This window comes from Dama dama, chromosome 23, assembly GCF_033118175.1.
Source record: "Dama dama isolate Ldn47 chromosome 23, ASM3311817v1, whole genome shotgun sequence".
Classification (NCBI taxonomy): domain Eukaryota; kingdom Metazoa; phylum Chordata; class Mammalia; order Artiodactyla; family Cervidae; genus Dama; species Dama dama.
This window is the reverse complement of record NC_083703.1, coordinates 53506207-53520855: the sequence shown is the minus strand read 5'-3', so window position 1 is coordinate 53520855 and position 14649 is coordinate 53506207. Positions and strand designations below refer to the sequence as shown.

The window sequence follows — 14649 nt, the reverse complement described above, 5'->3', positions numbered from 1 at the left end:
CCAGGACTTGGAACCACCACGCTGTCCCTCTGAGCCTCAGTTTCCCCTTTTGTGAAGCAGAGGCTCAGCTTGGCTGCTCTCCTGCTGGTCCCTTCCAGCTCAGATGCTCCAGCCAGGATGCCTCTCTCACCCTCCATCTTGATGGTACCCCAGACCCTGTGTCTAGCAGGGGAGGCAATGGAGAGGCCTCCACTTTGGAACACATTCCTGAGTGAATCCAGGTGAATGTGCCGTTTCTTGGCTGTGTGCTCTGGAGCAGGTGTCTTTCTCTGCTCTGAGCCTCGGTTTCCTCATCTGTAAAATGGAAATGCTACCAGTCTTTCCTCCTGCACAGAGACCTTTGAGGGTTAAGGGAATGAAGAGCTGTGGAAAGTGCTTTCGTGAACTACAAAAAGCACTATAAAAGGCGTCAGCGAATAGTGTCAACTTGGGGAAAAATCTTGTCCGGAGACTGCTGTCGGCCACAGAATGTGCTGAAACCTTGGCAAATGTCATTTAATAAATGCGTGTCGCTTTAAAGGGGACTTTATCTCAACTGGGAAAATGTGTGTGTGTCCTTGGCAGCCTGAGAATCCAGAAGCCTGAGCCGGAGGGGACCTGGTCACAGAGGGAAGAGGTTGCATGTGTCTGACGTTTGTGTTTGAGTCCTGCTTCTGCCCCTTCCTGCCTCGTCGGATCTCAGCTTCCTCACCTGGAGGAAGGGGCTGGTGATAACAGCACTTACATCACTAGGTCGTGACAGTTAAATAAATGAGGGCTTCCTGTTATGTGGCCTTATCTGTGTGTTGTACCCATGAGAGCGTGGCCGGGAAGCACCAGGGCTTGTCCTAGAGGAACAGCTGGGCCTGGAGGTTTGGGGTTGAAAGGACACACCAGGGTTCTCGGCCTCTCCAGGCTTCACTTCTGGGCCTCAGTTTCTCCTTCTGCAAAATTGGGAAGTGGAAAAAGGTCCTTAGGCTGTCAAGAAAGTGGATGGTGGATGTTACACCCCCTGCCTGCTCTCCTAGCCTCGCCTGGCCCCACCAGACCTGGAGAATGCAGAGGATGCTTACAGCACACATAGAATGGTAGTTTTTTCCCTGCTGCTTTGAAAACGACGGCACCGTGAGCATTTCTTCATTACATCCAGGTCCCGTCTAAACCCAGCAAATACTCACCAGGGCCTCTGGCCCTCCCAGCCTCCTGCCAACAGTGCACACAGCCTATGCACAGGTTCTGCTCCAAGTGATCTTGTGTAGACAGTGAGGCAGAGCTGGTTCTGCCTCAGAGAAAATCTTTAGCTTCTCAGGCTTAAGGCTGCAATCGTCTGTCTTCCTTTTCATTCATCCTTAAATATCCACTGCCGTGGTAACGCCCTGCACCGAGCACTTCCTCTGTGCCAGGCACAGCACTGAGCTCTTCACACACATTAGCCTGTTTCATCCTAGAATAGCCCTAGTGTTATTGTTATTATTATTATCGTCATCATCCTCATTCTATTGATGAAAAACCAGAGTTCCAAGGGGGTCAAGACACTTTCTGGGGTCTCATGTGTGGCAGAATTAGAATCTAAACTAGAACATACATTCAGCAACTGCCAGTCACTGGTATAAACCTGGAGGACACTGCAGGGAACAAAACTTGAGTCCCTCTCAAAGGATTTATAAGTCTAGGTGGGGATTTAGAGGCTGATGAAGTTGACAAATGCTTGTAATATGTTGGGTGGTGGGTGATATGTATTGTAGAAAAATAAAGCAGAGCAAGGGACATTGAGGGGGGTAGTGCTTTATACACAGTGCCCAGGAAGGCTTCTCAGGGCTGAAGAAGGTGAGGGATCCAGCATACAGATATCTAGGGGATGAGAGTGCCAGGCGGAGAGAGTGGCAAGTGCAAAGGCCCTGAGGTGAATAGAGAATCCAGCACAGTTGCTGGCAAGGCTGCAGGAAGGATCCTGGGTCTCACTGTGAGAACAATGAAGGCTGCAGGAAGGTTTTGCACCAAGGAATGATCATGTTACCTTAGGTTTTACGAGCTCTTCTGGCTGCAGGGAGTGTACATCACAGAGAGGTGAGGTGGAGCAGGGAGGCAGGTTTGGAAGCTGAGATAAGGATCTAGGTGAGGGATGGTGTCACAATAGAGGTGGTAAGAAGAGGTCAGAGTCTGGCCAGATCTTGGAAGGTGAGCCAGCTGCTCTGCTAATAGCTGGCTGTAGGTCAGGAGAAAGATGGGAATCGGGGAAACGTACAGATCTCAGGCCAGCTCTTCCAACCATTGAGCATCTGACCTTGAGGAGAGAGAGACAGTGATACCCCTTTGTTTACAGGTGAGAAAGTGGAAGCTTTGAGAAAAGTGATTCTGCTAAGTCACCCTTCTAGGGCTGATATATGCATCTTCTGATCCCAGCATCCAAGCTTCAGACTGTCTTGGCACCTTAAGAGTTTACCTGCTGCATGGAGGGGGATACCAGGGTTTGCCCTTTACCTAAATATGGACAGTGTCCAGTTCTCTGAGTTGCCTGGAGTGGCGATGGAGGAGAGAGTACCCTGATCCCAGTGGGCCTGCTCCCATGTTATTCACAAGGCCATGTGTATCCTCATTTGTGCTGGTCCCAAGGCAGGTGCTAATTTCCACTGCAGCATCTGGGGCATCTCCACCTAACAGGTACCAGTAGGCTGCTCCCAGTGATGGCCTGCTCTTTAGATGGCATTTGAAGCCATCCTTTAGGGTCCTAAGTAGCTCAGTCCTGGCCTAACCCTTTCCCAGCATGCTCACAGCTATTGAGTATGTCCCAAGGACTCTGCCCTGGTCCCTTAATTGTGCCAAGCCTTTTCTCTCCTCTACACCCATGCTCACATGGTTCTCCCTTCTTGAATGCCTTTCCTTCTCCCTAGCCTTTGTCAGCTTTCAAGACTCAGCTCAGGGACCACCACCTCCAGGAAGTCTTCTCAGATCTCTTCCAATACCCTTATTCCCAAGCCTCTTCTTACTGATCACTCTGCACATGATCATTGCCTGTGTTCAAGACTGCCCCACAAGAGTGAGAACCCATCTTACTTGGCTCTGTGTCCTGTGGCATCCAGGACATGACCTGGCTGTAGAGTGAGGCTTGAAAGGATGTAAGTGAATCAGCCTGACTCCAGAGGAAACTCAGCGCCGAGCTGCAGCTGGTACTCCTGGATCAGAGCCCCAGGCCCCCTCCTTGGGAACTGCAGAGTCTACCCAGTCATCACCCATGCAACCCCCTCCTGAATGCATCCTGGGAGCCGCCTGCCCCACCCAGGGTCATGAGCTCCAGCAGGGCAATTCCAGGCTGGCCTCTTTACCACTGTGCCCTGCGGCTAGTGCCTAGTAAGCAGGTGCTCAGTACAAGTTTGAGCCTCCTGTCAAGGGCAGGACCCTGTGCCAGGGGCCACACAGGGCCTTGCCCACCAGGAGCCAGACTTGAGGGGGCATCTCCCCCACCCTCCTTCCTCTCTCACTACCCTGTGTGTGCCAGGCATGTTCACAGGGCACGTACACACACAGTGTACATGACAGTGATCCCCACACACGATGTGGCCCCTTCTCCCCAGCACTTACGTCAGCACACACACCCTCACATTCACACTCATGTACACCATTCCCATTGCACACATGCCCTCCCTGCACACATATACACACACTCATGCACACACCCCACTTCTCTCCTCCCCTGCGTGCACCCACATTTGTATGTACCCACATGCCCACACCTCTCCCAGACATCTATCTGTTCACACCTTGGGCACAGACACACACCAACAGGTTCACACCCACATTCAGATACTCTCCTGTGCACAGTTCATGCCCCTGCCCGGCCTTGGTCCCCGGTCCCCTTCTGACACACTCCTAAGTTGCACCAGAGCATGTTCTTGCACATGCGAGCATCTTGTACACAAGCTTATGTGTGTCTGCACCCATGCACACATGTGTGAATACTTGTGCTTGGCACACCCAGGCATACATGTGCACACCTGTCTTTCTCCTGTGTGCATACTCCCATCCACCCTCCTCACTACACACACATACAGAGACAGCAACTCGTAACCCAGAAGATGCCTAAGGCAGTGCCTAATGAGGTGCTGCTGTGTTGAGGGGGTGGTAAACCAACACTCCCCTCCCCCAAGGATGGCCAGTAACAATCAAAACCAGGAAGGGGGATGCTAAGCCAGCTAGGGCCAGGGTGGATGTTTTCTTGGGATACTGAGCCCCAGGTGCTGCCAGAGCTCCCACCATAGCCTCCTAGGCCACAGGCTCCTTGTGTTTGTGGACATCTGAGGGGAGGCCCCCAGCCTGTCCCTAAAGCCCCTGCTCTGGTGACCCACTGTCCAGGCCTAGGCTCCCCCACGAGGGGCAGTGACGCCCACCAGGAAAGGCTGGCTCTTGGGAAATGTGTTTCAGCTTTGCCTCTGTGTCCTGATGAGGCAGGAAGAATCACACCCAGAGATCACAGTGGCCCTGTTTCCCTCCCGGCAAGTTTCAGTTCTAAGTTGATTTGTTTTTTCCATTAGAAAAGCATCCATGCTTGTTTCTTTACTTCTGATTAAATTGTTTTTATCTTTTTCTTAATCTCAAAAACTACACATGAATGTTGTTTAAAAAAAAAATTCAAAGATATATTTCCAAGTTCAGTGGTCAGTTCTCAGTCCCCATCTTATTTCGTCTTTTACACCCTCCTTGGTCTATTCGTGGAAGACCAGGGGGGTTGGAACAGGTCATGCGAAGGGGACGGGAAATAGGATCAAAGATGCCAGCAGGAGTCCCTTGTCTAAAGGGTTGGGGCTCATTCCAAATGTAAGCTTTGGAGTTATTTCTTTAAAGTCTATCTTCTCCACTTGTGTGCAAGCTCCATGAGGCCAGGACAGCCATTGCACAGCCCTGAGCTGAGGGCCTGGAGCACAGCAGATTCTCATCATTCATCACTATCCTCCCCTGTCCCGTGAGTTCCCTGCTCGATGTCCCCGTGGACATGGAGTTCCTCTTACAACAAATACACGGGGCAGTTCCACCCACTGTGATGACTTCCTCCAATAGATAACTTACATGTTTTATTTCCTTACTTAGTATTTTTCCAAAAGCGACAAGTTTGTTCACTGCAAAAAAAAAAACAAAAAACAAAAAAAGAGAGGGAGACTTCAATATATTATTTACTATAAAATAGAAAACACGCCCATCCTTGTGCCCACTCACCACTCATCCCATTTCCCAGTCGTAACTCACCTCAGTGTCGTGATGATTAGCACTCTAGACCTTTTCTTTTTTTTTTTATTTTTATTTTTTTTATTTTTATTTTTTTCCAGTGAGTTTTGTCATACATTGATATGAATCAGCCATGGATTTACATGTATTCCCAATCCCGATCCCCCCTCCCACCTCCCTCTCCACCCGATTCCTCTGGGTCTTCCCAGTGCACCAGGCCGGAGCACTTGTCTCGTGCATCCCACCTGGGCTGGTGATCTGTTTCACCATAGATAGTATACATGCTGTTCTTTTGAAATATCCCACCCTCACATTCTCCCACAAAGTTCAAAAGTCTGTTCTGTATTTCTGTGTCTCTTTTTCTGTTCTGCATATAGGGTTATCGTTATCACCTTTCTAAATTCCATATACATGTGTCAGTATGCTGTAATGTTCTTTATCTTTCTGGCTTACTTCACTCTGTATAATGGGCTCCAGCTTCATCCATCTCATTAGGACTGGTTCAAATGAATTCTTTTTAATGGCTGAGTAATATTCCATGGTGTATATGTACCACAGCTTCCTTATCCATTCATCTGCTGATGGGCATCTAGGTTGCTTCCATGTCCTGGCTATTATAAACAGTGCTGCGATGAACATTGGGGTGCACGTGTCTCTTTCAGATCTGGTTTCCTCAGTGTGTATGCCCAGAAGTGGGATTGCTGGGTCATATGGCAGTTCTATTTCCAGTTTTTTAAGCAATCTCCACACTGTTTTCCATAGCGGCTGTACTAGTTTGCATTCCGACCAACAGTGTAAGAGGGTTCCCTTTTCTCCACACCCTCTCCAGCATTTATTGCTTGTAGACTTTTGGATAGCAGCCATCCTGACTGGCGTGTAATGGTACCTCATTGTGGTTTTGATTTGCATTTCTCTAATAATGAGTGATGTTGAGCATCTTTTCATGTGTTTGTTAGCCATCTGTATGTCTTCTTTGGAGAAATGTCTGTTTAGTTCTTTGGCCCATTTTTTTGATTGGGTCATTTATTTTTCTGGAATTGAGCTGCAGGAGTTGCTTGTATATTTTTGAGATTAATCCTTTGTCTGTTTCTTCATTTGCTATTATTTTCTCCCAATCTGAGGGCTGTCTTTTCACCTTACTTATAGTTTCCTTTGTAGTGCAAAAGCTTTTAAGTTTCATTAGGTCCCATTTGTTTAGTTTTGCTTTTATTTCCAATATTCTGGGAGGTGGGTCATAGAGGATCTTGCTTTGATTTATGTCGGAGAGTGTTTTGCCTATGTTCTCCTCTAGGAGTTTTATAGTTTCTGGTCTTACATTTAGATCTTTAATCCATTTTGAGTTTATTTTTGTGTATGGTGTTAGAAAGTGTTCTAGTTTCATTCTTTTACAAGTGGTTGACCAGTTTTCCCAGCACCACTTGTTAAAGAGGTTGTCTTTTTTCCATTGTATATCCTTGCCTCCTTTGTCAAAGATAAGGTGTCCATAGGTTCGTGGATTTATCTCTGGGCTTTCTATTCGGTTCCATTGATCTATATTTCTGTCTTTGTGCCAGTACCATACTGTCTTGATGACTGTGGCTTTGTAGTAGAGTCTGAAGTCAGGCAGGTTGATTCCTCCAGTTCCATTCTTCTTTCTCAAGATTACTTTGGCTATTCGAGGTTTTTTGTATTTCCATACAAATTGTGAAATTCTTTGGTCTAGTTCTGTGAAAAATACCGTTGGTAGCTTGATAGGGATTGCATTGAATCTATAGACTGCTTTGGGTAGAATAGCCATTTTGACAATATTAATTCTTCCAATCCATGAACACAGTATGTTTCTCCATCTGTTTGTGTCCTCTTTGATTTCTTTCATCAGTGTTTTATAGTTTTCTATGTATAGGTCCTTTGTTTCTTTAGGTAGATATACTCCTAAGTATTTTATTCTTTTTGTTGCAATGGTGAATGGTATTGTTTCCTTAATTTCTCTGTTTGTTTTTTCATTGTTAGTATATAGGAATGCAAGGGATTTCTGTGTGTTAATTTTATATCCTGCAACTTTACTATATTCATTGATTAGCTCTAGTAATTTTCTGGTAGAGTCTTTAGGGTTTTCTATGTAGAGGATCATGTCATCTGCAAACAGTGAGAGTTTTACTTCTTCTTTTCCTATCTGGATTCCTTTTACTTCTTTTTCTGCTCTGATTGCTGTGGCCAGAACTTCCAACACTATGTTGAATAGTAGTGGTGAGCACTCTAGACCTTTTCTCAAGACACTTTGATCAGCGAGTCTGCAGATATTTATTGAGCATCTACCCTACGCCAAGCACTATATTGGGAGCTAGGGAAAAAGCAGCGAATAAAATAGACAATTCTTAGGAAGGTTCATTCAAATAATCAATATTCATACCCATGTAACATACATATTACATGTATAGGTTTTTCTTATTACAGGTGGGATACTGTAAATATTCCTTAATAGCTATCCAGTTTAAAAAATCTGAAAATACCCAAAATAGAAGGAATAAAAAAGAAAAAGCCCGTTAGACTCATGATCTAAAGAGAGTTGCGTTTTATAGCCTTGTGTAGTACCTTGCAGTTGTTTGTTTATATATAGTTTTAGTTTATTTTATGAAGTCATGATCATACTGAAAGCAGTTTTCCTGCTTCCCTATTGTACAAGTAATGCAAACAGAAAACATAAAAGGAGAATCCCTTGGAAGTCTGCTACTCCCAATTAGTCATCTTAGTCTTTAAATCAGATATACATTTTTTTCAAAATTAGAAGTTTAAGATTGCATGAAAAACATCACTTAGTAACTGACTCTGATCTTGTCATCTATTTCTGTGTTCGTAATTATAATCCTTATATGTAGGTGTGGTCATCATAAATTCATCATCTTGGGATCAACAGTCTCCTTTTCTTGGAAATTAGAATACTTGCAATTTTTTATTTTTTATAAGAACACCTGAATGAATGATGCAAAATATTTGCAAATATCCTTAGTAATATGAGTATGATTTTACATTGTTTTTATTCACTCATTTTTTTAACAACATCAAAATACAGTTATCTTTGATGGTATTCTATGAGATTATTATTTTGTTTTTATACTTTTGCTTTCTCTAAATATTTTGCAGTGGACAGGTTTTATTTGCTAACCACAATATCATTTAAAATTATGCCTTGCAAAAATGTCCAGATTACCAGTTTCACACTGTTTTTTGATGGCTGCTTGTAATTCCATCTAGTGACCAGGCCACAGTTCCCTTAACCATCCCTGTCACTGAGCACTTGAGTTTTTTCCCAACTTTTACAAGATCGTTCCATGGGGACCCCACTCCATATCTGGGGTCGCGTCCTTGTGGGACAGCCCAGCAAAGGCTGGTGAACAGCCTTCATACCTGTGCATCTCCTGCCACACTGTTTTCCTGAAAGGATGGCCCAGCCTCCAGTCCCACTAGCATCGTGGGAGTATGCCTGCCCAGTCGCCCTCCTCTCCCTGAGATGGTTCAGGCTGCTGAACTATTGCCAGGAGGGCAGGAGAGAGTGGGAAATGGGTTTGTCAGTGATGCCAACATGACGACCCCGGGCCCAGAACTGCGGGAGTGATTTTTAACAAGCCCAGTTCCCAGAACAGAACCTGCAGAGAAAAAGAAAAGCAAGCAAGTGAGGGAAAGACTCTGCTGGAAAAAAACACACAGAGATTAAAATAATATTTGGCACTTACGTCGCACTTTTAAAATTCTTCAAACGCTTTATAAACACTGGCTAATTAATTAAGCCTCCTAAATCTGGCTGCAGTTGGTGGAGAGAGCTTGAGAAGAGCTAAAAAAAAAAGTGGGGGGGACAGCCCTCCACAATGCTAGATTTGATTGTCGCCTCCCTGGGTGTGACTGCAGGCCTCCGGGTGCAGCACAAGAATAACCCTGCCCCAGCCATGCTCCTGGCTCCGCACCCCGTGTCCTGCTCATGGTCCCTCGCCAGCTGCTGACTCACAGCCCCGTGCAGTGGTATTGATGAGGATAATAATAACCACCACTGATTACATGCATCTATGGTCCAGGCCCAGTCCCAGGCTCCAGTCTCCGTGTCAGACCTGCCTCTAGCAGCTCTTTTAACAGATGAGGAAAGAGGCTCAGAGAGAGGATTTGCCCAGGAGCAAGTGAAATCCCTCCTTCCTTCATTTTTGTGTTCATTCAGAGTGTGTTTATCAAGGGCCCAGCGTGTGCCAGGCAGTGTCCTAGGCAGGGGGTCAGAAACACTTCCTTGTGGATCCTGTCTCCTGCCTGGGAAGAAATGTCAATCCAGAGAAAAGTCAAGTATAATGTACCTTTGATAATGATGGGAACAAAAGCTAAAGTTTAATCAGCACGTGTGCTGTAGGCACTTATATCCAACCATTTCCTCATGACTGTCCCGGGGGGATGGGTGTCAGGAGTGGGTGATGGAGACCCACAAGGGCAGGTGCTGAGCTGGCTGGGTGGGGACTGTACTCTCACCCAAGCCTGCTGGCCCCAGCACCTGTACATACTCCAAGCTGCATTTCTAGCGTTGTCTCTGGTGTGGAATGTGGGCTCATTGGGAACGTTCCTAGATGGATGCTGTTGGCAGCTGCTAATGAGGCCTGAAATGTCTCAGGGTGCCCGCGTGTCTCCATGGGCCTCCTCCCTGTGTCTCCCACACACCTGGCCACCCACTTCACCCCAAGCCCCTGCCTTCTGCGGATTCTGGTTTCTTCCCTGCACCACGAGGGTTGGGCCGCCCTCAGGCTGCCACTCCTTCTCTGATCACCAGCCAGAACTGAGCATGGAAGTTAGAGCTGGGATCATGGGCAGGGGGACGAGAGGCCTGTCTTGAGGTCCAGGCTTGCCCGCAGTGAAGGCAGACAGGAGTCTGTGGCTGGACAGAGTCACAAGGTCACTCTCCTGCTCAGCCAGAGGCGAGGTCCTGCTCAGGGCATCAGCTGCAGCCCAGTCTGATGTACAAAGCAAGGTGGCCTAGGTCAGGACAGGACAGGGTCACATCAGGTCAGTGGAGCAACCAGGCAGAGGCCATTTGGCCCATCTGCACCTCTGCCAGGTTGCCATCACTCTGTGTCTCTGTCTTATTCTTTTTTCTCCCTGCATCTCTGTCTCTCACTCTGTCTCTGTCTGCCCCTCCCTCTGTCTATCTCTGTGTGTATGTGTGTTTCTCCAGGGTCTTCATGATTTGTCCTTTCTCCCTACCCCCACCATGCTTAGAATCAGGGCCCCAGCTGCATCTTACTCTGAGCAGCCACAGCACCTCCTATAGCATCTTCACCCAGCCTGTCCAGCTTCCTTCTGTGTCCCCCTCCCCCGACCTCCTCTACTGGGGCTCCCCAATCATGTACCCCAGTCCTCTTCAGTCTGGGGCTCAGGCCCCTCCTCACCGCTAACCTCCTGGACTCCTTCCACCTGTCCATCTCAGGAGCCCTTGAGGCCTGACCTGGATCCAGCCCCTGTGTGTCCCAGTGTCCAGCCTGGGCCAGGCCCACAGGAGCATCAGTGAGGGCTGGTGGGAGTGAAGTTCATTTATTCACTATGCCCAGCTTGGCGCTCATTGGCTCCTGTGTGTCATCTCACTGTCTTTTCAGAACACACAGAAGGCTGTGGGTGTTCTACCCTTCTTGTGAATAAGGTAACTGAGACTGAAGCAGTGGATAAGGTCATGGGTGAATAAAAAGTGAGCCAGGTCTCAAACCAGTTCAGTTGGCTCCAGACACTAGACCCTTCTTTTTGACCCTGTTCTGGCCTAGGTATATTGTTTGTTCCTACCAGAGATCCATGGAGACAGGGCCATAGTAACTGACAGATGAGACCAAGGCCCAGAGGGCAGTAACTCACTCCACGCAGTGCCTGGCAGCATCCAGCACACTTACCGGCCTCCCTGTAGGATCTTCATGGTTGCCTGAGTGATGGCCAGGGTCACTCAGCAGGACTGAGCCAGGACTCACACCCAAGTCCTTGTACCCAAGTACTTCACTAGTCCATGGCCTGCAGGGGACCCAACTGCCGAGTGTAGTCTCTCTGCCCAGGGCCTGCTTGCTGATCCAGACCTGAAACAGGATAGAGCCGCTCACACACACCATGCTGCCACCCACTTCTGAGCCTTTGCCCAGGCTGTCCCTTCTCTCAGGGACGCTTGTGCCCCTTTCTTTATTCCAGGTAAATTCAGACTTGAATTCAGACATGACTTCCATAGATGGCTCAGGTACTCAAACTTACTATCGGCCACATTTTTAGCCTCTGTGTGCTTCAGTTTCCTCCTTTGCAGTAGGGTCTCATGTTACAGGTTCATTGTGAGGGTCACGTGTGATACATGCGCAGTGGGCTGAGTTCAAGGCCAGCTCATGGTGTGCTCAGTCACTGAAGGCTGTCCTTGATAAACACTTGAGAAAACCTACAGGATCACATGAGGGTGAATAAATAACTACTTTGTGTCTTCCTCCAGGAGCAGCAGGTAACGGGGAGCTGCAGGTGATTCAGCCTGAGAGGTCTGTGTCAGTTGCAGCAGGAGAGACGGCCACTCTGAACTGCACCCTGACCTCCCTGAGCCCCGTGGGGCCCATCAACTGGTTCAGAGGAACTGGGCCAGGCCGGGAGTTGATCTACAGTCAAAAACAAACCCCCTTCCCCAGAGTTACAAATGTTTCAGATAACACAAAGAGAAACAACATGGACTTTTCCATCCGCATCAGTAACATCACCCCAGCAGACACTGGTGTCTACTACTGTGTGAAGTTCCGGAAAGGAGAACAGGGTGACGTGGAGTTTAAGTCTGGACCAGGCACTCATCTCACTGTGAGTGGTGAGTATGGCCTGGGTCTCCTTTGTCCCCTGGTCTGTGATAACATGTCAACAGGAATGCCCTTCACTCTGTGAACCAAAAAAAAAAAAAAAAAGCAGTCAGATGCAGCAATGTGTGCTTATATCATGATCTAGACATGATATGATTTCACTCCCTTCTATAGATAGAGAAGTTGAGGCCTGTGGGGGTCATGCTACTTGCTCAAGGAGCCACAGCTGGTAAAGGTGGGAAAATTCTAGAACCCCAGTCTGCCTGACTCCTCATCTGTTGTCTTTTCCATCCCATCCAGCTCTTTGGTTCAAGGGATGAGGGAACTGAAAGTCTGAGTGACTTTCCCTGTCACAGGTCAGATCCTACCACCTGCCTCCAGAGAGTACTGCCTTCAATGTGGCTGAGTATTCCATTTATTCAGCACTTACTGAGCATCTACTGTGTGCCAGGCCCTGCTCTGGATGCTGTGGAGCAGCAGTGAGCAAAGCAGACACAAGCTCTTCTCCTGTGAAGCTTATGTCCTCCTCTCTCCCAAAGAGGAGAAATCCATCCAGGGAAGGGAGAGGAGATGTGTTTATATCTTCTTCAAACAGTACACACAGAGAAGAAATTTTTAGGGCAGAGGCTGAGTGTTTACTCATGGCTCTGCCTGGAGGAGATGCCCAGAGATTGGGTGTTTCCTGGGGAATCTGTTGAAAAAACCCTTCACTGAAGGCTCCCAGCAGAGCTGGGTCATCTCAGAAGATGTTCCTCATGTGGGTGACTTAGGGGCAGTCCCATTGAGGTAGCAAAGGTGCTTATTTAGGGTTTTCTGCCAGAGGCCCAGGATCCTCTTTCTAACTCCTGAATCCTGGACTGTCAGCACAGGAAGGACCTTTAGATACCATCCTCCAAACCCCCCAAGTACACATGGGGGCCTGAGGCCAAGAGGTGACAGGGACCCAGACCCCAGTCACATGGTCAGTGAGGGGATCCTTCCAGAACCCCATCTGATTCTTGGCCAGTCCCCTTCCTCCACCAACAATGAGACTGGTTTCATGAAAGAGCCTGCTACAATGAGGGAACAAAATAAAAACCCCTTAATTTGAACCATTGATCAGGCAGCCTTTTCATAGGGTTCCCAAAGGTTCATAATGCCACTTACATGCAGGCCCTGAGACCCAAGGTGATTTGGAACCTCTTCCTACTTTTGTTTTAACCATGAATCCCTCATTCCAAATCATCACCTGGAGCTGCCCAGTATTTCAACAGCTGCAAAACACTTGGCATATGGAGACAGCATCTACCAGTCTTTTGTTAATAAATAAACAAGTTGTTCCCAAACTTAGGTCATTAAAACAGAACTGTAGTGGATAACCTTGTCTATACATCACTCTACTCAGGTGGGAGATGCCCACTGTAAGTGGCTTTGCTAGTTCAGACAGTATGTGGATTTAAATTTGGGTGGAAATTGCCCCAAATTTCTCTCTTAAGATGTGGTAACAATTGAATCTCTGTACAACCCCTGGTCATAGGAGAGGAAGGTGGCTTTTTCCTGATTTTACAAATATTACTTAATTTCCCAGACGGTGGGCTCCTTGCTCACCAATCACAGCTAGTAAGTGGCACACCGGCCGCCCCCCCCCCCACCCCCCCCGCCCCCGACTCAGATCTGCTGCCTCCCAGGAGGCTGCTCTGCCTTTTCCCCAGGCCACCTGCCCAGATGATTCCCTGGATGAGAATGAGGGAGGGGAGGGGAGCAGCCTGTTAGGGTGTTCCCGAGCTCTGTGCACAGTGGTTGAGCCCTCTGCCTGGGCCCCCACTCCAGCTCTGCTCCGTCCTGGCTCTGTGACCTCTGATGAGTCCCTGCCCACCTTGGAGCTCAGTGTCCTTGTCCCCTGGTGACAGCCCCAGCCTCACAGGGCAGCTGCAGGGACTGAATGAGGACACACATCAAGAACTTAGAGCAGAGCCGAGCACGCGGGACAGGTTCCACCAATGTGAGCTCTGATGTCCCAGAGCCAAAGGACCTTGAAAGAGTCACTTTCCCTCTAGGACTAAGTGTAATGGGTTGGGGTGGAACTAGGTGACTTTCAACCTCAACTGCTCATTGGAATCACCTGGGAGATGGTGACAAGATCCAAGGACCCTGTCTCCACCCTAGAAATTCTAGTTTAAGTGCGCAGATGTGGCCTGGGCAGCTGAGTGTCTTAACTCCTGCAGAGGATGCTGGTGCCTAGCCAGGGCAGAGGAGCTCAGAGCTACGTGTTCTCTGAGGTCACAGAGGGAGAGCTGTGGTTTTTCCCTGAAAAAGGTAGGTTCCACTTGGTGCCCAGGTTGTAAGAACAGATCTTTTGGGTGTTAGTACTTCAGAATAGCCTGTGATGGTGACAGCTCTTAGGAGGCCCAAGAAAGTCAGCCTGAGTGGGTTGACAGGGACACCCCTCACTTCCAACAGGACTCACCTAGGCTGAGAGGGGCTTCCTGCCCACTCAGACCACCTGTTCAGACCTGAGGTTCATCACTAGGGAAACCTTCCCATCTTTAAACATGTGTGTGTGTAAACAGGTGCTGGAATCCCCAACAACACTCCATGCTCAGCTCAGAGCCCTCCTGCCTCAACAACCACAGTGACACTGATGAACTCTGCCCTCCCTCCTTTCAAAATGCTT

At 48.1% G+C, this 14649-nt stretch overlaps 1 protein-coding gene across 8 annotated transcripts in view; it reads left to right on the top strand.

Moving 5' to 3' along the window:
• The window catches only part of SIRPA (signal regulatory protein alpha), a 43885-nt gene that overhangs the window by 9613 nt on the left and 19623 nt on the right, over nucleotides 1-14649 (top strand). For all 8 annotated transcript variants that reach the window (XM_061126767.1, XM_061126768.1, XM_061126760.1 and 5 more), the window contains exon 3: nucleotides 11651-12007. In XM_061126767.1, coding sequence (XP_060982750.1) covers nucleotides 11651-12007 — 357 coding nt within the window. The remainder of the gene's footprint in view (nucleotides 1-11650; nucleotides 12008-14649) is intronic.